Source organism: Nansenia antarctica, assembly GCF_963989245.1.
Source record: "Nansenia antarctica genome assembly, chromosome: 3".
Lineage (NCBI taxonomy): Eukaryota > Metazoa > Chordata > Actinopteri > Argentiniformes > Microstomatidae > Nansenia > Nansenia antarctica.
In genome coordinates this window covers 41,316,212-41,339,329 of record NC_137688.1, presented here as the reverse complement: position 1 = coordinate 41,339,329, position 23,118 = coordinate 41,316,212, and the positions used below count along the sequence as shown (strand labels likewise).

Below are 23,118 nucleotides of genomic sequence, written 5' to 3'. Positions count from 1 at the left end.
TCCTGGTGGTATATTAGTAGGACTTTCTCAGCCAAAGTGAGTGGACCAGTCTCGTTTTGCTGTGTGAACATTGGCGAGGTCACGGCTCAGAAGCACTTCAGCCACAATGGGCGTCATCCAGAGAACGGTCACTGTAGGGCTTATACTGTACCACTGTCCATGCCCCTCTCTTGGCTGCCTCTTGCTGTTACACAACTTGTTGACGTTTCTTGCGTCACAAGGTGACACAACGCAACCCGAGATATTTTGATGAGGAATGATAACAGTAACTGAAAAAAAACAGACAAACACCACCAACCACAATTATACTAAGCCAAAGCAATGTCTTTCTTTTATCAGTCAGTGAGGAACTTTTGGGAGTTGTTGTTGTGGTTGCCATTTTGTGAAAGGTGGGGTTTGCTACGGGGGAAAAAGTCGGCACGCAGCAGACGGTAGAAGTAGACCAGGATCATGCCATTCATGAGGATCATGGTGGCGAGGAAGTAACTACCATGATCCAACCAAGAGTAATTCTTCACAATGTAATATGTGAGGTAGAACTGGGCACTGAGGCGGAAGAAGATGTAAGTGAAGAGGTTGAGGAACTTGTTGATCTGGTACAGTGGGGAGAACTGGGCAGACACCAGCTTGAGCATCAACCTCAGGTGTAAGGTGACACTGTTGACTTCTACAAAGAGAGCCACCACTGCGCCAGCTATGTACAGTTGTGTGTACAGAGCATACAGGAAGACCCAGAGTACCTAAGGAAAGGATGGACAGACAGAGACTGAGAGACAGAAGCTCATATCAGTTGCACAATGCAGTTCAACTTTACCTTTTACACAGAGTTACTGTTTTTTTTCTTCTTGCAATCAGGTACAGATAGTACTGATAGAATAGATAGTACACACGTGCACGCATGCACACACAAATTGTAATGGTCAGTTGTAAATAACTAGTTTACCCCTTCTGTGATTTTTTACGCTCTTTTTAGTAACATGTTAACCGAGCCATAAAGTGTTGGAGCCAGTTGGAGCAAGGTGTATAGTTTTCTAATCTTCAGATGCAACCTACAGTAGCTGCAGTAGTAGTAGTAGTAGTAGTGGAGGCGATTGCTGATTTCACTTTAATCTTACCAGGGCATGATGAATCAAGAACTCCCATGATCCTCTTGCATGTCCAGTTAATATGATGTCACCTGCATCTTGTACAAAATATCCTGTCACAAAAAGAGAGAGAAAGATCATTAGCCTACCTCTGTCTCACGTGGCCCGTGTTTGATGGTTTGACAGTGAACGTGTTCTTGAGTGGTAAATACTGCTGAATTGTGATGACTATTGCTGCATGTAGATGACCTCATTCTGGATAGGAACAAATAATTAATATTAAACATTTTTAAATACTGGGCCCTAATGTATGTAATTGTACCCAGTACCAATTAGTGGATAATGAAAGTGAGTGATTTTCTGTCCATATAAGGCTGTGCATTATAAGTCATGTAGGCTACAGGAAACTAGCCACCGATTACATTTCAAATGAGCCTGTTTTAGTAGAACAGACGATTGTTTGTGGTTGTTAAGGTGGCTCTACAGTCTCCACAGACCTGCATGCTCATGGTTACACATACATAGATGCAAGACAGACACAATAACACTCAACACCCACCACTAGCTAGCTCTCAGAGCTATCTGCCTTCAGCAGCACTCTACACCACTGAGTCTTTGGGGGGTTATGTTTGGTGCCCATAGCAATACAAGAGAGAGAGATAGGTGAGATGGGCAGATTGGTATTGTTTATTCTCAATTGGCTGCCACACAAAGGTGGGAGAGTTTTTCCCCAAGACAAACACGTTTACTGAAGGGATAAAGGCATGAAGGGGACCAAGTTTCCCCACTACGTTCCCTACCACCAACCCCACCCTATTCCCTCCATGACAACAGCCTGTTCAACATGGACTTCAGTGTGTTCATTCAAGGTTAAATATTTTACAACTATTAATCTCCCAAACAACAACTTTTTTACGATACAAATCAGAGACTACATACGGAAATATTTAACAGGATTTGAAACTGAAAACCATTCAACATTAGACAACTGCCTTAAAACGTCACCATATAAAGACAATTTCATCTCCTAACCTTACTATCAATAACATCTCCATCTGCGGAAAGTTTCAAGACCAACTGGGAAAAAGACATGGGTGTCCAAATACCAGATGACATATGGACAGAAAGTCTCGAACACATACATCAATGCTCAAATAACGCCAGGCACTGTCTCATACAATTTAAGATACTACATAGACTTCATTACTCCAAAGTAAAAAAACACAGCATGTATCCAGACGTATCACCCACATGTGATAAATGTCATTCCTCAGAGGCAACTCTCTTTCATAGTATCATGCCCCAAAGTCACATCCTTTTGGACTGATTTTCAACAACATTCTAAATTCTAAATATTCCAATAGAACCAGATCCTTTACTGATTATTCTTGGTGTATCTGAGACATTAAGAAAACTCACCACAGCCCAACAACATCTCCTCTCTTACTGCCTCATCACAGCAAAAAAACGACTACTTATGTCATGGAAAGAAACAACGGTCCCTACCTCCAAAATGTGGCTTTGTGATCTAACCAGTACATTGCACTTGGAAAGGATCAGATATGTATTAAAGGACAGACCTGCACGATATAATGTGATCTGGCAACCTCTCATATCACATCTGACGCATATAAGCTCCTAAGTTATAATATACACTTACACTGTTTCAATCTTGTGAATAGTGAATGAATGCGTGAATGAAGGATAGGGGACAGGGAAATAGCGGGACTTGGGAAAATAGGGAAAAGTAGAGGCCAGATAAAGACAGAACTGCGGCTCTAACATCTTTTGTTTATTCTTGATTTTTCTATATCTTTTTGGTTTGTTTGTATGTCTTGATACTGTTCCAAATATATTTGAAAATACATGAAGATATTTTTGCATATCTTTTGCGTAAATGAAAATGAGCATTGATGCAACATAATCTGTGAACATTGTTTTGGCTCAATAAAAAACATAAAAAAAGAAAAAGAAAGATTTTTCAAACTCGGATACCCCCCCCCCCCCCGCACACACACAAACACTTTCTCATGCTTATTGTGCCAGGGGCGTAGAAACACAACTTCTGATTCACTGTTATTTAAACATATTTCAAACATTCAGAGTCGACCCCTATTTCCAACATTGTCCCTGAAGGGGAAGACAAGCAGGACTTACTTATTCCATCATATTTTACACTGTAGTAAAGTCAACATCTGAGAAGGGTTGGGTTAAGTGAGGTGGTCACTGACCTGATGAGATGCAGATGAGCAGGTAGCACAGCGGGTTGTAGAAGGAGTGGATGTTGTCTAGCATCTCTGGCCAAACTGCCACACTGGAGAGGTGGACACATAGTTATCAGGAGATAAAGAGCTTTGCATTCATCTCATTTACACGTACATGGGGCTCACTCCTGCAGAGGATAGCATGAGCAGTCAGTGTGGAAGAACCCATTTGGAATGTGATTGAGCTCCACGTAGAACCCTCTGTGGAAAGCGTTCCGCATTGAAGCCAAAAGGGTTCTCAAACAGGTACAGTCGATAAGAACCCTTTTTGGTTCTAGGTGGAATCTTTCTTTCTGTAGTAGTGTAGTATCTGGTAACATGGATTCTCAAGTCCATCTTCTTCAGGAAATGCAATGTATTTCAACATGGTATTATTGGACACGTTGCCTTGTAGGGCAGAGTACCTTCTCTTGTTAATTAATAACCTAACCCTAACTTGCTGTTTTTCAATACTGACAAGGCATGTCAATATAATCATTGAAGAATGAACTAGAGCTTGGAGGAAATAACTGCTTTCACTATCTTCAACAACTTCTGTTGATACATCTCATAAGATATGCAAGCGTTGCATCACCTGGCCAGTGTTGTCAGCTGTTTATTAGTACTGTTTATTAATACATCCACACAGGCCATGAGAATAAACCTAACCTAAAGTAACCTAACCAAATTGGCACTAAGTAGAGGATCCATGTGACTTAGTATCCGCTACAAATCCTCTCATAACACATCACAAAAGTCTTCTAGCCAACAGGTTTTTCCAGTTCACCCAGGTCCTTATAACGGTGTGGTGCCACTTCATATTCACTAGGAGGGAGGTTGTCATACCTTTAGTCTTACTCCGGCTATCCTAAACCACAACCATGACAACATTACATGTTGCCTACACAGTTTGTGCAGAGCTCGACAAGTACCGGTAGCCTGCAGCAGTACTGCAGTTCAGAGGCCACTGTGTAGGTTGCACCGTGATTATTTCCCCTTCCCACTTGTAGAATGCCTTCGTCTCCCCACCCCAGCCCGTGCCTGAACATGCTCATCCCCATCGCCTTCCTCCCCTGCCACAGACTGTTACTGCTCCACTTCTCCCTGACATGGGTGTCCCACTCAATGAACAATGGTGTCCCAGTGTTGAGAACAACATCAGGGTACATTCATCAATTCCAACGGAGTCAACTGAAGAAGTGATTTGAAACTTTTACCATTCCAAAATGAATACAATTCTAGATGTAAAAAATGCTTCTTGTCATCAATTTATTGAGAAATCGTTGAGAATAAATGGCCTGTTTTCCCCAATTGCAATTCCTATGTACTAGCCTGAATTGACAGAATTCGAAATCCCCCCAACTTGTGCTGGTGGTTAGTTACTCACCAGGTCACGGCCCAGGTTCCGGTCAGCAGGGAGTGGACCAGGGACACGGAGAGGTTCCTCCACTTCCACGCGCGAAAGTCGTCGTGTTCCACCACTTTGGGCACAGGGAGGTTCTGCAGCAGCCGGTGGGCCAGCCTGAACGCCAGGGCGAACACGACCACGGACAGACCCGGGTGCCGCTGGAGGACAGGAAGCAGGGCCTCCATCATCATCTTCTCCTCCCCCCCTCTCTCTCGCTCTCTCTTTTTCCCTTCTCCCCTCTCTCCCAGTCCGTTGACGGGTATGTGTGAGGGGAGTGTTCAGCTCCTAGAGGGTGTGTGAAGGGAGTCCTTTCAGAGATGGTCACTTTCTTTCTCTCTCCCTCCTCGTGTTCTTTTCAGAACGACTCACCAACTAACAAGCGCAGCTTCTCTCACCGTTTCTCCACTTCCTAAAAGAGGGAGGCTGGCTCGGTCTCTTGGAAACAGCTCATTCCGATTGCGATTTTATTATTTATCTTCCACTCTGTTGGACAGAGTTGCTGCCCAACCAGTCTGTGAATGTGTGTGTGTGTGTGTGTGTGTGTGTGTGTGTGTATCTACTGTGACTAGAGAGAAGGGGGAGTGGTGTGGGTGGTGGCCTGCTTAGAGGAAAGCAGAATCAAGGAGGGGCAGCAAGAAGTTTCATCTTACGGTACTCAACAAAAACTGATCACAAACAAGAATGTTGAACACTGTGACAGGAGTAAAAAACGTTAGCAGGGCATATAGTTCTCTCAAAACGTATACTTTAACCTTTTATCAAACAATGTATTATTATTTTTTTTAATCTAGAAAGAAAGTCCCTGTATCTAGAAAAAAAAGTCCTGAAAATCATGATGTGTCTGCAGGTTTTGATAGAAAGAAAGAAGGAATTTGTTAACCTGGCAAATTAAGCAGTGGCTGCCTGCCACAGGGAATACAGCTATGAGACCTTGCGTTGTTTTCACTAAATGTAAATTAAATCTCCCACTTATTTTGTTTAACTGCTAACCTTGAGACTGAATCTACTACTACACCCACCCTCTCTACTAGCATGAGACTGGATCACTCCATAAACCACTGTCTTGCTCTGCTCTGCTCTCCACAACACCTCCCTGTCTGTCCCCCTCTCTTTCCATAAACACAGCCCAGAGCAGAGCACACCCTCCCCACAGCTGGCCTCCCTCCCTGGCCCAGTGGGGGAAGGGGAAAGGGAAGTGAGGAGGTAGCAGTGGCATGGCAACAACTGAACTCAGGCCCTGTACATGCGCGCGCACACGCACACACACACGCGCACACACACACACACACACACACACACACACACACACACACACACACACACACACACACACACACACTTTTATTTGATGTAGCCCGCTGATCAAACATGTTGCAACTACTACAAACCCCCCCATCATATCAATGCACAGTCAAAGCAATATCCTCTTATGCACAAATACTTACGCTGACCATTTGAGTTGCTTTTTCTTTTACAATGCTTTTTTCAAGACACATGTTTTTGTAGTTGTCACAGGTGTATCCAATTATTGCATGTGGATAATTGGATAATTGACCAGATGTCCTTTGTATTTTGTCCTGTTTTGCTGTGTGTGTGTCTGCCCACAATTAACGGAGTCCAGACGCACAGGCCAGGGACAGAAACATGTGTGCTGAATTGGTAACTGAAATCAACAGACTCGCATCGCATAGTTGAAGAAATGTCTACGTGCAAACTCGCTTGAAATTAGGATCTGATCATTTGTTATTAGGGATATACAGTGAACCGCTAAAAAAGTACATTTTCTCAAGCCGTCTTGTTTTCAGTCAGAAATAGAATACAATGTGATTTCCCGTCCAGGGGTGGCGCTGCGCCCGGTTTACGGGTAAAGAATGGAGAAGTATCATTCAGGAAGCTGAAGCTGAATTTTTGAAGCTTCAAAAAAACAAAAACAAAACAGACATGAATCTGCCTGCAACTTTGCAGTCCTAGAAATATACCAGCATGTGATATCATAACATGACCACTAGGTTGCAGCAAAACCTAATTTTATGCACATGGTCGTTCAGAAGAAAATGTTAGTTCAATGAAGCGTTTAGAAAATAAACCATAGGGGGCGCCCTCCCCATGCTTTCCCTTTCCCCGAAGGGTACACAACAAAGGGGTAGGATTCGTGTAATTGTATATATATTCTCTTCGGTGTATGTGTTTGTTTCCAATGCACTTGGGAGTGTAATGAGGAATATGCAGGTGAAAGTTAGTTTGCCAATAATCAGAGAAAGAGAGAGAGATGCATTTTTATTCAGGCTTTTCATGAAAGGGCCCATCACTGAGTAATTCATCAGGCTTTAATTGTCTGAACGGACAATATCTCACACAAGTCTTCATTATATAGAGAACCCTATTACAGACAAAGACACAGTCAAAGCTGAAAGGGAAGATGAAAATAGATATATGTTCACAGCTTTGTTTTCAGTCATGAGTGTGTCTTGTATGTGTGGTGGAAAATCCTTAATGATCCTTACATTCATGAACAATAATACTTTAATTATATTTCATACAAATGTATCCTTTTTGTATGAATGTTTATTGTATAAACAAACTTGTCATTGGGAATACACTCTCCTTATCCTAGAATGGTCCAATGTCCAGTCTGGGACAGACCAGGCTATTGTGACTTGGCAAGCATATGGGAATGGGGAGACCGATCATGCCACTGATCATGCCACTTTGGGCTTCCAATGAATCTGTTAATAATGATGGAGGTGTGGTTCTCATATGGTATAAAGAACAGATGTTTTCATTCCTCTAATCTTCACCTCCTGAAATATTGATTGCCACTACATATGTGTCATAGCAATGGCACATGACAATCATGGCAGTTTAAGTAGCCTACTGTCTAATGCAGTAATTAAAATATAGTGCTTGTTTCCTTGACCGATCAATATATTCTTTAGGTTCTTTTGTTATTTGTCACATCACCACTGCATAGCACAGCAGACATGGAACTGGTAAGGAATTTCCAGTAAGGACTAATGCTGGTTTCAGTAATACAATGCCTTGTTATTGTATACAGCCGTGTAACTAAATACTGGTGCTTGAGTTTCCTGCTTACTTCACTGTGACTCTTTTGTCATAGTTTAGCTCTCACACAGGCGTGAGAACAGAATCATTGCCCTTGGCAGATCTCACTGGTATTATCACTGAAACCGACTTGTGCAGTCTGTCTATCACCTATGGGCACCGCCCCTAGGGGTCAGTGACAGGATGTGACATTGCACCATCTTACATCCTATCTGACAAATCTGAATTCCTGAAAGGAACTGACAGTCTAACGATGTGTGTCGAAATGTTGTTGACGCCATAAAGGGCTATGAAAAGGGCTTGATACAAGTTGTTATATTACTTGTTGGTTATTTTTTATAGAAGCAAAGCAGCGTGCTTCTACCTTCTCTTCTCTACTGTACAATATTCTTATCCTGTATTGCCTCCTTTTAGAGACAAATGGAAGAAATACCTCTTTGTGCCTAAAGTAGGTGTCCCAATGTCATGTGGTGTGGCTGAATGGGACCTTTGTGCCTGGCTCATCCCACATTTAGGCTGTATTGATCACGATGTCACTGGCCATCACAGGAGGCTGCTAGGGAAAGGCTACTAGGGAGACTTTGAGCAGCCCATAAGGGGGACATCTAAGGCTTCATTGATTCCCAAGGGCCATGGAGTGCATTGTAGTAGACACAAACCATGATAATCTGCTTTGGGTTGAGGATAGGGAAGGAACAGAGGATTGCTTATGGTACACATCCCTCTGTCTATCAGATAAGCTATGAGTGATGGTGTTTTCTCTTGACAGACTGACAGAGAAAGGTATTTAGTCTGGAACAATGTCTGGAATAAACAGAAACTCATCATTCACAGAAACCAAAGTTGTAAACACACCAAGTCAAGGAACAGGTTTTGACCTGGCCCTTAGCTACTCACCAGAGCAACTCTGCTTTACTGCTGCCAATAGGCTCATGACACCACTATGACCTCAATAGATAAGACACCATCAGCTTTGCCACCTGAGACAATGCTGGGGAATGGGGATAAACCACAACAAGTTGTCTATCAGAGGGTCAGTCACCTTCTTTAATATGAGTCAATACCACCACCAACGAGACACCCTCTACACTGGAAAATAATCTTCTGCAGTGAACACAGAGATTGCATATCATTGAGATAGGCTTTGGTAAAGACTGAAGAAGGATACGGTAGGTGATGATGACATCTTTTTTGATTCTGTGATTCCTCCACCCATTGTTTAACAATAGGTCTCAGAGGTAATGTAGTAATGTAGTCTGGGCTGTTCTCACTGAGAAATACAGGTGCATACCATGGGCTTTATCACCTGTAGTTTCTGTGATTACCGTGCTACTGATACCGCTCCTGTGCATTCCTGGACATTGACTGTCCCACCTAATGACAGATCAGTTTCTGTATGCTGGTATGAAACAGTACAAACATAAAGACTAGATGAAAGGTCAAATATGTCACCAAGCTGGTCCTGGAAATGCAAGAGAGACGGCACATGCGTGGTTCAGCAAGGTCAAGTCAAGCTAAACAAGTTGTGAACAGACTGTTTACTGACAGTAACACATGCTCATGAATATTAACAATATACCTCCATCTGAATTACAAACAATTGTTGTTATGGAAACAATTGAAAACATCTGAATGGCACAAGAAAAACTAAATAACCACTACAACAGTATGGGTACATGCATCATGGCCTATTTATCTCATTCACTTCCGCTGAACGTATAAGCCTGATGTCTGGAACCGCATGCGGTGTTGGGAGATACAGTGTACTCAGAATAAGCATGAGGATATGATTAAAATGATGACAGATAATGTGCAGCCAATACATTACCAATCTACAGTAGGCTACAGTATAAGCGCGCAATTCGTTTTGTGTTATTATGCCTTACATTACTGCAGATGAGACGGACGCAGAGAGGATAGGATCTGTGCAGGTGCCTCCTTATCTCAGCCAAGGGGAAGGCGCTTCGTAATTACATTCTGTCTAGACACTCTTACCTGCAGTCCTACCTCTGGAACGAAGCCAACTAGGAGAGACTGTGGGATGACAAACGCACACAGACAGACACAGATGCAGACACAGAGACACAGAGACACAGAGACACAAAGACACACACACACACACACACACACACACACACACACACACACACACACACACAGTATGGCGTATTCAATTTTACATAAAAAACAAACATACAATGAAACAGATTAATGGATCAAGGATTATGTTATAGCTCATGACTATTTGTTGTAGTTGAGTATACAGTAATAATAACTGCAATAACTGCATCAGTACATAAAGGGTATCAGATCAATCTAATAATTGAATAAGCTTCCTGGCATGGTCGTTTTAGCTTGATTAATGGGGTTGTTACAGTATAGGAGAAGCCGGGTAGCCTACATGTCTAAAGCTAATCTATAACAGTTGTGTCTATTCTTCAGACCATGAAAAACATTCAGTGTTAACAATAATGCTTTATTTTTAATCCAATACTCAAATAAAGTATTCAAATTGCCTGCGCGTGCGTCTTTTTTTGTCTACAAACCGAGAAATGGCCTAATACTTTTTTGTCCCTACTTGTGCCCCGTAGGAAGTGTTGCCTGGAAACTGCTCTCTGGAAACGACGATGGGAGTTTGTGCCTAGTTTTCTTTAGCAGGAGATGGAGAAGTATGAAAAAATCAAAGTTGTCGGAAGAGGAGCTTTTGGGTAATCTTCCCAAACTTGTGCATTTAATTCAAACTACTGGCATTGTAGTCTTGTAAACAGCTTGTGTCCGATGTTTTGTGTCGAATCTTGAATTTTAATAGTTAGTTGTTCGCCGCTTGTCTTCTCTTGTTTCCAAATGACACATGCATGTTCGGCTTGTTCAAAGCGTTTACCGCAGGGCTCAGCTGGACACCTATTGTTCAACATTGTATCGGGCATGTCTTTAAATAGTACTACACTCCAGAAATACATTCCTGTGAATCGTGTGTTTCTATGATCAGAGTGAGAAAGTGTGTTATGCGATAATCGAAGTGATAATCTATGCGATGCGATCATCAATTTGTACCATGAAATTGATGATGATCAATTATTATGTACCATTTTAGACCCTCAAGGAGTGATGTTTCACAGTGGCCACACCCCTCTACTTTGGGTTTTTCAATGCTCACCCTAACCCTAACTGTCATTCAGGTGATTGATGGTGACAGGTAGCCTAAATATTTTGACACCCCAAAACCATGAAAAGGTTTATAAAAATAACAACAGCGAATGTCAAAAGTGGCCTACAATAAGCTATTTGTAGTGGGGTCAATGGGGAAACTCGACTTCCACTCGTACTCCAGTAGAGGGGCCTGGTTTCTGGGATTTGAAAGCTTCAGGTGTGAGTCCTTATTATATTGCACCTCCCTGGAGATAACATGGATACCCATGGATACCCATTTTTTGTTGATGTGCTAGTACTAAGTGGTGTTTCTTCTTATTCATATCAGTTTATCCTTCATCTCCCATTGCATAGTTGCTTCCACTCTAGTCAATCAGTTTCTTATTGACAGATAGTGAGACTTTGCCATGTATTGAAATAAAAATCGCCGCCAAGACACAGTTTGTAATAAAATCCTTCTTTCACTGACTGATGGTTTGTTGGGTGGTTGACCCCTTTGACGGGCATCAAGCTTGTCGAATTTATTTTACAAAGTAGCCTAATTTAATAGCAAGTAAAGGGAGTAAGTGAGTTAACTTGACCAAATTCCAAGTTGGAGCGAAAGTTAGCTCGCTTAGTAGGCCTATACGCCTAGAGTAGTTGAAAAGTGTGTTTCATTTTTTTTTTTTTTTGCAAGGCACATTTGGCTGGCTTGAAATATTGTTCTCATGTATAGGCTAAGTGTTATTTCACATTGGAAATCATTAGGTGTTTTGATTGTAGTATGCCTTCACGGTTAATATCTGTTTATGAGGCTATTTTTTACAACTGACAAAAACATGGTTGATACTAGCTCAGGATTATCACATCTTGGTGTAGTTCATGTCTACACACAGGGAACCTACATGGATGTAGCCTAAAAAAGGAGCACTCTTGTAGCCTACTTTTAAATCCATTTTAAATTAGATTGTCAGATTGCTAAGAAGTGATGTTTTTGTAGGAGGCTAGGCTATGCTTGCCCCCATATACAGTATGTGAATCTACATGCTGTAGGCCTACATTGTCATACACTACTGCCAGTTGTAGTATACAGACCAGTGAGTAGCCTATACACCAGAGACACGTATACCTGTCTCTCCAGATTACCCACTCCACTTTTGTATTTTCTTTACTTTTTGTGTTGGTTTCATTAGTTATCATTTGTTTGCTTTTATGTGTACTGCATGCATTGTAAGTTGTACAGTACCAGTCAAAAGTTTGGATGGGTCAATGATAATATTTGTTTTGTTAGATTAGCCTAATGATAGGCTTTATAAGAGATCCTAATAAACAACAACAAACACAACAACCACCTCACCCTGTTCTTTATCTCTTCATATGTGGTTAGGATAGTCCACCTCTGTCGTCGTCGCAGTGATGGGGCCTTTCTCATCTTGAAGGAGATCCCGGTGGAGCAGATGTCACGTGATGAGCGCCTGGCGGCTCAGAACGAGTGTCAGGTCCTGAAGCTGCTGAACCATCCCAACATCATCGAATACTATGAAAACTTCCTGGAGGATAAGGCACTAATGATCGCCATGGAGTACGCACCAGGTACTCTACGATGCAACCACATCACCTCCTTTTATTCATTACATAACACTTAATGCATATGTTGTTCCCGAGGTCTGATGTCATAGGGCATCACATAGGTTTGAACTTCCTGGAGGACAAGGCACTCATGGTCGCTAGGGATCTTGCTCAGGTACTCTATGAGCCTGGACGCATTACAGGGCCGACCCAACCCAAACCATAAAGGACTGGCACCATTTCTTTCCTTTCATATGATCCTTTCTATCCTTTCCATCTTCAGCAACTATGGTCGATGAGGCCAGCCCAGGAGTGTAATCACACTCTTGTGATGGGTTGCCCTGTCTGGCGCTTGTACGCTCAGATGTCGGCCTCAGACCAAGATGATCAGATGCCGTCTTGGTTTAATGGTATATGCTTGGGCTTGATGTGCAGAAGACCTGGATTCAATCCCCGCCTGTTACATTACGAAGAACTAAGCAGTCAGAGACGTTGACGATATTGTTCTCTTGCTTGCTTACTTGCTTCCTTAAGGTGGAACCCTGGCAGAGTACATCCAGAAGCGCTGTAACTCCCTACTAGACGAGGACACCATCCTGCACTTTTTTGTACAGATCCTGCTGGCCCTCTACCACGTGCACAACAAGCTTATCCTACACAGGGACCTCAAGACCCAGAACATTTTGCTTGACAAGCATCAAATGATTGTCAAAATCGGTGATTTTGGAATCTCCAAAATCCTTGTTAGCAAGAGCAAGGCCTACACTGTGAGTAGGTCATCTGACCTGAGTACCCATGGATGGATGCTAGACTTTAAAACACGTTTATACATATGGCATTTATAAGCAATACATACACATTTACAGTATTTAAATTGACACAATACTATGTCAACCTGCGGTTGTTGACATAAGTATTTCATAATTGTGTACAGCATGTATGGCTGATGCATGTGTTATGAAGTCCTTAAATTGGTAGCCTTCAAATCAAGTGTTACCATTCTTTCTTTATCCCATTTAGGTGGTGGGGACCCCATGCTACATCTCCCCTGAGTTGTGCGAGGGCAAGCCCTACAACCAGAAGAGTGACATCTGGGCCCTGGGTTGTGTGCTCTATGAGCTAGCAAGCCTCAAGAGAGCTTTCGAGGCTGCTGTATGTAAAACATACATATAAAAAAAAACATATAAAAAAAGGGTTCTTTGGCTCTCACAGAGAGCCCTTTGGAAAACCTTTTTTGTGCCATTTTAACCCTATTCGCAAAGTAGGTTGAACTTAGCTTATGGGGCATTTATATGATGGAGGTAATATTGTTCAAGAATAAATGGCTAGTGGTTATCATTAAATGATCTCCTCAAATGGAGATCTCAGATTGCCCTTTTAAAGGAGTGTCTGTTGGAAAACCACGGTGAAATTCAGTTTGAAGTTCCAAACAACAGCATCCTTAATAATAATATAGAGTAAACCCCCCTGAAATTGACTTGCAGTGTTGGACAATAGATTTTAGAAAGTGCTTTTCTGTATCAAAACAGCCAAGGGATCTCATTCCCTGATTGCTACATAATGAACTTAGTCCTTCGAAAGCTTTTAAAAAGCTTGAATGTTACACATTTCACCTTTTTAAAGAAACAAATATACATTTTAAATGAATGATATACAGCTCTTCATAGCTTTAAAACTATCATTGTGGTCTAATGGGTGGTGGTTACATTTCTCCAGCCCCACCTCTCAGCTGTTTACCAAAAAAAGTAGTGGGGAGAACCCTTTGTTATTATTTGAATCCCAGATTGCCCCTTGAAATGTTGTTAAATGCGTTTGTGGGTTGGGTTCTGTCTTCTTCTTGTCTTCTTCTTCACCTCTTCACTTCCTCTTATTTTCCAGAACCTACCAGCCCTAGTTCTGAAGATCATGAGTGGTACCTTTGCCCCAATTTCAGATCGGTACAGCCCAGAGCTTCGCCAGCTCATCCTCAACATGCTCAATCTGGACCCGTCCAAACGCCCCCAGCTCAACGAGATTATGGCTCACCCTATATGTATTAGACCCCTGCTTAATCTCTACACGGATATAGGCAATGTCAAAATGCGAAGGTACCTGCAATGCCAAAAATTATAAATGTATGAATGTAGGTAAGATAAAATATATTTATCATGTTTATCAGAGTTTGCCATTGATTATTTGAAAAGCAGATATTTATGTTAATCCTTGAAGTTCTCTATGTAAGAGTAAGCCTTTTTACGCTCAATAGAACCTTTTGAAATGACGAGGGGCTGTGGAATAACACAATTGATCAGATTGTTTCGATTTTTTGGGGTCCAGAATTGAAAAACCACTGTCGACTCTTCATCCAGGCCATGGCAGACCAGGAGGCAGAGTAACTGGCACCAGATCCAGAGGTTAACAACAGTATACCTACCAGCAGTAGTATATCATTTACATGTTACAAATATACATCAGTCATCATACCAGGGGCCATTGGCTGTCACAATGCTAGAAGGAAGAATTACCTTTTAAAATAAAATATTTACAGTAGAGAAATTGTATTATAACTATTGTTACAGTCACTTTACACTGTTGTCAACAGTATTTTATCTTTCATATCCAGGATAATATCCTTGATTTAACCTATTCTGGCATAATCAACATATTGGGTTGGTTTCACAGACAAGACTTAAGCTTAATCCTAGACTAAAATGCATCTTCAATGGAGATTTTACATTGAAAGTGTGATTTAGTCCAGCACTAGTCTTAAGCCTTGTCTGTGAAACCGGCCCATGGTGTACCACAGCGTTAAACCATGGGCTATGTGCTTGTTCCAGATGGGCTGATGGGCATGGGGACAGGGAAGGTGCATTCCATTCCCCTGTCGTCTGTGTACACATGGGGCAGCGGCATCTCAGCACCCCTGCGTCTGCCCATGCTCAACACTGAAGTGCTGCAGGTGTCTCTGGGACGCACTCAGAAGATGGGGGTCACCAAATCAGGCCGACTCATCACCTGGGAGGTCAGATGAAGTTCATCTCTCTATCCCTTTAACTGTCTGTTTGGATTAAACTTCACATCCTCAATGGTCAGATTATGTTTAACCATACGTTAGTGTTATACACTGTATATAGATAAAATGATATATAGATCTATTAGCTCGTCTATGATTCTAGCAGTAGTATTCACATCTCTTAATGATGTGCTCTGCCAGGCTCCGTCAGTAGGTTCTGGGGAGCCCAGTCTGCCTGGTGCCGTGGAGCAGCTGCAGCCCCTGTTCATCTCTCGCTTCCTGGAGGGCCAGTCTGGAGTCACTATTAAGTCTGTGTCCTGTGGGGACCTCTTCACCACCTGTATGACAGGTAGTTTATCTCACTGCATCAGGGACGTACAGCAGCAGTGGGAATGCACCTTTTTTATTAGGAAATGTCGGAGAGCGTTTGACAACCTTTTGTGAAAATGGTGTGGTTTTATTGTTTTGCATTTACGTTCTGCATTTTGAACTAGGTTTACTTACCTTTTTATCTACCACTACCTCCCTGGAAAGCATCCTTGTCACATCCGCCTCAGTGGGGACGTTTGGTGCAGGAAATCAATATGTATTCAGTGTTTTTGCCTTACAAACTGCATTTACAGTGTCACCATAAAGCACTGGTGCCAGCATTCAATATGAAACCCATGCATTTGAAAGTGTAGATGTACAGTAATCGCCTCTTCTTACTGCACTTCTGACAAGAAAGCATTCATCATTGTTTGTCTTCCCTGCAAAATCTAATCTCCTCTCTGCTGCCTTGGCATTATGGAGGTGCACTTTCTCTGGGGCTCAAATGCTAATACACCGTTAGTCACAGTCGCCTTGAGGGAACTGTCGTTAGTCCACCACCAACGGCAGATAACACAGGATTAAAGGACCTCTCTCCCAGCTCAATTGCTTGTCCCTCATCGCCACTTATCACTGTGGCAGAGCAGATTAGTAATTCCCTTGTTAGGGATTAAAATTGTTCTGTTGGCCCATATGATGATATGCCCCCACAGCCATCAACTAATATTCCCTGTAATCTCCTCTATTTATTTTCAATTTACAGACCGAGGAATTATCATGACATTTGGCAGTGGAAGCAATGGCTGTCTTGGGCATGGGAATTTTAATGATGTAACACAGGTAAATGTCTACTCTTTTAGTCTTGTTTTAGATAGTTCATAATGATTGTTAACCCAGGGTTATTGCAGTAAGAGAAATAATGATACAACAGGTTTTGGTTATGATAATGAATGAATTGATTATTATTGTAAAGCCTTGTGACAAGCTTGACATCTGTTTTTCTACATGCCTAGCCCAAGATTGTGGAGGCCCTACTTGGGTATGAGCTGGTCCAGGTGTCATGTGGGGCATCCCACGTGCTTGCTGTGACCAATGAGAGAGAGGTATTCTCCTGGGGAAGAGGAGACAATGGTAAAAAAAACACATTAAACTTAAGTCCCTTTCCTCTATTAATTTCATCCTCGTGGGACGGGGAGGGTGTTAGATAGGGTTTTTAGAAGGACGTAAGGGTAGAGGACACAAAGAAATTAGAAAATACTTTTGAGATTCGCCCCGTCATGTGTCACTCTCTGTGTTCTTGATTTATGACAGCTGTGCCTACGGGAGACCATGGCCTTCCAGTGAATCATTCCTAATGTGTGCCCCCTCATGTTCCCTGCCTGTCTCTAATCCTCTCTGTGACAGGACGCCTGGGGCTAGGCACCCAGGACTCCCACAACTCTCCTCAGCAGGTGTGTGTGCCAGTGGAGTTCGAGGCCCACAGGGTGCTGTGTGGGGTGGATTGCTCCATGATTATCAGCACCCAGCACAACATTGTGGCCTGCGGCAGCAACAAGTAAGGCAACTTTTTCCGGTCACACTTTATTTGTATAGTCCCCTAAAGATGATCTAAATTATCTACAAAATATCAACTGGAACTCTGTTTGCTTGCTACGGTAGGGTTACAGTTGCGGTTAAGTGTATGTTTAGAGTAAGGGTTAAGCTTAGGGTTAGGTCTGGGATTAGGTTTCGGGTTAAGATAAGGGTTGAGTTGGAGGGTTAGTGGATCATTAGTTGGAATGTGGTTGACAGTTGTTGTAGTTGAACGTCTAGAACCATCTTACCATTTGGGACTATCCAAATAAACCCATGTTACCCAACTTTCTCCTGGGTTCCTCAACATAGCCTTTGGGTGTCAAAGATGATATACTGTATACAACTGAACCAGGAAGCAAGTATCTGTTTTCTCTATTAGAAGCTACAGTACATCTACAAACCAGTCCACATCAGTGTTCTAGCCTAAATACCCACTATATTCATTAGTGTGAAGTCTCCCCTGGACTGAGTCACGACATAATTGACACTTTCTTTCATTGCACAGCCATTCTGTTGAGGTTAGATTTAATGCAAGTGATCCCTTTAAGTAACAACACAAAAAGAGCAAGGCAACATTATGATAAAACACGCCTTGATTTCCACTGTGCTGACACCCTGCCTAAGCACCAGCGTCACGTTTTATTAACATACTTTGTTACGTTAAAGCATGAATTTATAGATGTGGTATGGCATTCTCCTGAAGGCCAAGAACCAGTAAGACGACATTCTCTTACGATGACAAACCCTCTCTGTAATCCTTTGTTAACCCTTTGTTCTCCAGGCTCACAGGCAGGATATAGAGTTGTGTGGTAGTGAGCACACTACAGGACAGAGTCTAGGGCCAAGTGGAGAGTACTGCCCAGCACAGCACTGCCCAGATACCTGTGGTTTAGCTACTTCCTGCTTTCTTTTTACACTTATTTACATGTTTACATTTACATTTTAGACATTAGCAAACGCCTTTATCCATAGCGACTTATAACAAATACATTTGTTTAAGTAAGTGAATCGTCTATACATTAGTCATCATAAGAAAAACAAGGGGTAGTGGTGGTCTAGTGGATAGTGAGTTGGACTTGTGATCGGAAGGTTGTGAGTTCAAATCCCGCCTGAAGCCACACCACTACTAGTGTGCCCTTGGGTAAGGCACTTAGCCCTCAGTTACTCCAGGGGGAATGTCCCTGTAATTCGTAATTGTAAGTCGCTTTGGATAAAAGCGTCTGCTAAATGGCAAAATTAATTAATTAATTAAGTCTATGCTAGGACCAGCATTGGATTGGAATTGGAATTTGCTGACCATTGCTTGCAAGTAGGGAGGGGCTGTTACTTACCAACTTCTTCTTACTGTAGCACTTAGAGCAGGAAACTCCCCCTCATAATAATTTGTGATAGGTCATTGAATATCCCTCCCTCCCTCAAATGTTCTTTAGATAAGTGGCCTGATAATATTTCTAAAAGAGAGGATTTTGCATTTAATTACTATAGTTTGTTGATATGGATCACATGAGGCTGTCGTCCTATATACTGAGACGTTTCAATACAATTGTCTTTGTGATTTTTGTGATTGTAAAAAGTTATGGATGTCAGTTGTGCAATATTTCCTATGGCAATGCCTAACAAAAAAGTATCTTTTTAAATACATATCTTGTTACTCATTTGGAACTTTTTGAAATTTGATAGAAAAATCTATGGACAACGATTGAAGCTCTCATTCTGCTTGGTCAGGTTCAACAAGATGGGCTTGGATAAGATCTGTGCTGAGGATGAGCCCCCCCCCTGTGAACAGGTTGAAGAAATCCACTCTTTCAGTCTTGTCCAATCAGCACCACTGAATGTGGACAAGATTGTTTACATTGACATTGGAACGGCCCACTCTGTAGCTGTCACAGGTGCGATTGTCTCTCCAATGCAGTGCCTGACATACTATACCACCAGTTCCTTTAACCTGCAAAACACTATGGGCCCTATTATGCACTTCATCAATAAGACGAGGCGGTAGATCTAAACTTAAGACGTGGAGGCGTGGTCAAGGCCACTTTGCTATTATGCGTGCGGTAGTGGGCGCCTAAAACCCGGCGCTAAGCAAAGAAATTAGTCATGGGTGTGTTTTGGGCGTCTTCTCAATCAACCCAATCAGCCAGGTGCCATTCCCTTTAAGAACCGGCTGCGTTGAGTCATTAGCGCTATGCTATTATGGAAGTCCTAAGAAGGAGGTCAGCGCGCTTCTCTGCCTCTCCCTTCTGAAATAAAGCATTTATACTGTGACCGTAATTTACGTCTTGCCGTGGAGCCACGTGCGTGTTCATGTGTGCCCACATGCATGCGCAAACCGCGGAGGCGCGCTCGTGTTTCAAAACGTGCATGAAGTCTAAACTTAAGAACTTTTCAAACCACTTCTTAGCGATAGGAGCAAAGTCAGATCGCATAATAGCAGGGGCGCCTAGTGCACTTCATTAACATATGAACACTCCCACAATGAGCAATATATGCACGGGAGTTTTACGTCTTATGTGTGGGCGCCTATCGACACCTGCATAATAGCAGTAGCGCGTATGAAGCGCATAATAAGGGTGGCGGTAGGTCTTAACCTGGCGGTGCGTCTTAATTAACACTTAAGACGGCAAGTTAAGAAGTGCATAATAGGGCCCAGTATCTTCCACTCTCTTTTTTCATACTTACAGGGTTCTATTCCCTCCAGAGCCAAAGATATACATGTGCCTCTTTCTATACTGTACTGATTTGCCTGTGTCGTGTTTCCAGAAAAGGGTCAGTGCTTCACCTTCGGCAGTAACCAGCATGGGCAGCTTGGCTGTAGCTCCCGCCGGACCAGTCGTGTACCATACGCAGTGCCAGGGTTACAGGGCATCACCATGGCAGCCTGTGGGGACGCCTTCACCTTGGCCATTGGATCAGGTGAGCAGACAAGCAGGCAATCACTGGATAACATGTACAAGTTAGGTGATTTGTTTTGAATGTACTTAAACTTTTTGGTTTAACCTTTGACATGTTACAGTGCTTTCAGATGTAATCATGCTTTCAAGGTCCAGTATGCAGATTTGAGCTTGGTGCTGAATGGCAAGTCAGTAGTGATCAAGGAGAGAGCTTGCATGATAAAGAATGTTTAGTGGAGAGAGCTGTTTTGGTCCAGACAAAGCACTTTATAAAATCTGGTGTTGTGGTCAAGCACTGGATATTGCATTGAATATTGTACGTTTTTCAGTGTTGCCAAAGAGGACAGCAATGCACATAACTATATGCTACACCTTTGCGATCTTCATTCTGTGACAGATTTATATAAGACTGACATTCAAAGGATAGAGTAGCTGAGGATGAGACAATGAATGTCAGGATGTGTCAAGCAGCAGCTCTACCTCCCATTGGGAGACAGCAGGCAGTCCCAGTCTCCTCTGCAGAAGCTCATTGTTCAAAGCTGACTTTGTTGAGCTTGGCTCTCCAAGGGACATTGCCATTATGCTGCCAAAGCAGTGTCGGAGCCGATTCAATTTCAATTCAGTGAATTCAGAAAGTGATTTGGATAAATTCAATTATTTAAAATATAATAATTATTTTTTAAATATTTTAATATTATTTAAATATATACAAATAATAGAAAAATCATTTGCTTTACCTTTTTCCATTTATTGAGAAATCATTTAAATTAAATGAAAAGTAATGCCCATAATTTTAATTATGTCACCTCACTGAATTGAAATTCAACTGACCTCAACCCTGCAGTTAAGGATTGCATGGGTTAATGATTTCTGTCCTGGGAATGTGGTGAAGAATTTGTAACTGCACTCTTCACCTATCTGTCTTTCTGTAGAAGGAGAGGTGTATACCTGGGGGAAGGGGGCCCGTGGCCGCCTCGGAAGGAAAGAGGAGGATTCTGGCATACCGAAGGCAGTGCAGCTCGACGAAAGCCATCCATTCACCGTGACGTCAGTGGCCTGTTGTCATGGCAACACTCTGCTGGCAGTGAAACGTAATAGTTTTAGATGTTACCTTTTTGTTAACAAATGCTGTGAAATCACAGTGGATGTGTTGAAATCTAACAGCAATCACTAGTCCCCCGAATGAAAGAAAAGTGAAACTTGAGAAGCTCCCTCGTGATGATGGTGACAGAGCAGCATGTCTCCCACGGGTAAATCCTGAAAGAGCCTATTTGTAAAAAGCTTGATAATTAACCCTACAATGCAGATTTGTCTGTCGCCTTTTCTCTCTCAGTCCATTCAGAGGTAGCTGTGCCCCATCTCTGACTCTTTGTATCTCCATAGCCTGAGGCCCTCTAGTAACTAATGACTAAGATGTAACAGTGCCTAATTAACTTGAGTTGAGGCAGTCTGCTGGGCTTGGCTCTCTGCAACCAATCAAATGGGCAACAGGGGCTTCCTTGTCATGTTTCACTTGTTAGGCGTTGGTGATGTGTGTGCTGGTGTTGCTACATCTGTAGGTGAACAAACTAGTGTCTGTAATATAACCGTCTTAAGTCTCTTCAACAAGGTCGAAGGTTTGTAAATCGGCATGTATCCATATCCTACTGTAATAATCGTTCACTATCTCATTTCATTATCATCTTACTCAGTGCATTTTCCTGTTGATTTCATATTGCTTGCATGTAGTTTATGGATTCACATGTAATGAGAATTGTTCCCCCCCGACTAGTAAGAAGTAAAGGCATTTCAGCCGATGATCTCTAATGGAAGCCGTGTCATTCCTTGGCTTTAAAACAATATCTATTGAAATGAGAGATGGATTAGAGTTTAACCCCCCCAACCCCCACCCCACGGCCCTTTTTAAAATAGATGCAGATTGAGGAAAGATTAAATTGCAGTGAAATGTAATCAGTAAGAGAGTGGTCTGTAATCCGTTGGAGAGATCCAAGTACAGTGCTGCTCTCGTGTGTGCTCATGACATGTAGCTTTCTAGAAGACAGGGACCTAAAAAAACAACATGGAAGCTAGGTAATTTCCATCCCACTTTAAGTGGGTTTTTACTGAAACAGGTTTTATGAAGTGTTCATAAACCCCTCATGAAGCCCTACATACAGACATACATGTAGATGTCTCATGAATTATTCATGACAACATTCATACTATCTCACGGGTGTTATAACAGGTCCTGGCATCTGGCAGTTTGCCAGATGTGGCTGACTCTTTATTGTGGTTATTATTTATGTAGCATGCCATTTGCTTATTCATGATTTGTGAAGCATCTATGTAGGCCCTGTGGAGGGTTTATGAAGACTCCAGAGGACTTGAGTCCCCTTGTACTAACAGTTCATATACATTCATTGTGTAAGACAGTATATTCTTTGTATGGTATAGTCTTTGGTGCTGTAAGTGATATGTCGATGCCTTATCCGATTACTGTTCTCTCTTTCTCAGCTCTGCTGGAGGAGCCCGTCCCTAGATGACACGGCTCAGTACATCTTCCTGCACCCCCTCAGTGGCTGTCACAAGAGACAGGACAACTATCCTCTGAATAACCCTTCTCAGAGGCGCATCTGAGACGAGTCGGACCATTCCCACTCAGACTGCAGTTGATCCTGCAGAATCCCAGCTGACTTGACTCTCTCAATTCCCTTCTCTAGATATGTGTACTTATACAGATATTGGCACATTTTACTGATCATACACAACATCAAAAAAGTAAAAGTATGTTGCTATTGAGATTCCTAAGCTTGTATACAGTAGATAGCTAGAATGTTCAGCTGAAATCTTTGCCGTCAGTTAGCAGGAAGCCATT

General features: G+C 42.3%; 2 protein-coding genes across 2 annotated transcripts; one reads left to right on the top strand and one right to left on the bottom strand.

The window, feature by feature from the left end:
• Positions 1-335: 335 nt before the first annotated feature.
• On the bottom strand, positions 336-4,927 carry LOC308152586 (TLC domain-containing protein 1-like; the record flags this gene model as incomplete). The annotated part of the gene is made up of 4 exons (XM_080525592.1): positions 336-740; positions 1,116-1,198; positions 3,317-3,399; positions 4,716-4,927. The coding sequence occupies 4 exons, from the start codon at positions 4,925-4,927 to the stop codon at positions 336-338; spliced, it is 783 nt and encodes a 260-aa protein (XP_080381718.1).
• Positions 4,928-10,443: 5,516 nt separating this feature from the next.
• nek8 (NIMA-related kinase 8) lies at positions 10,444-23,118 on the top strand. The gene is made up of 15 exons (XM_080525541.1): positions 10,444-10,507; positions 12,316-12,521; positions 13,032-13,264; positions 13,518-13,649; positions 14,376-14,584; positions 14,814-14,890; positions 15,314-15,498; positions 15,691-15,838; positions 16,562-16,638; positions 16,812-16,929; positions 17,203-17,353; positions 19,099-19,262; positions 20,134-20,286; positions 21,197-21,355; positions 22,758-23,118. The coding sequence occupies exons 1-15, from the start codon at positions 10,461-10,463 to the stop codon at positions 22,784-22,786; spliced, it is 2,088 nt and encodes a 695-aa protein (XP_080381667.1). The 5' UTR covers positions 10,444-10,460; the 3' UTR covers positions 22,787-23,118.

Coding starts and splice junctions, on each gene's coding strand:
- nek8 (XM_080525541.1), top strand. CDS start 10,461: ATGGAGAAGTATGAAAAAATCAAAGTTGTCGGAAGAGGAGCTTTTGG. Junction 15,839..16,561: donor CTTCACCACCTGTATGACAG/GTAGTTTATCTC, acceptor TTCAATTTACAG/ACCGAGGAATTATCATGACA. Junction 16,930..17,202: donor CTGGGGAAGAGGAGACAATG/GTAAAAAAAACA, acceptor TCTCTGTGACAG/GACGCCTGGGGCTAGGCACC.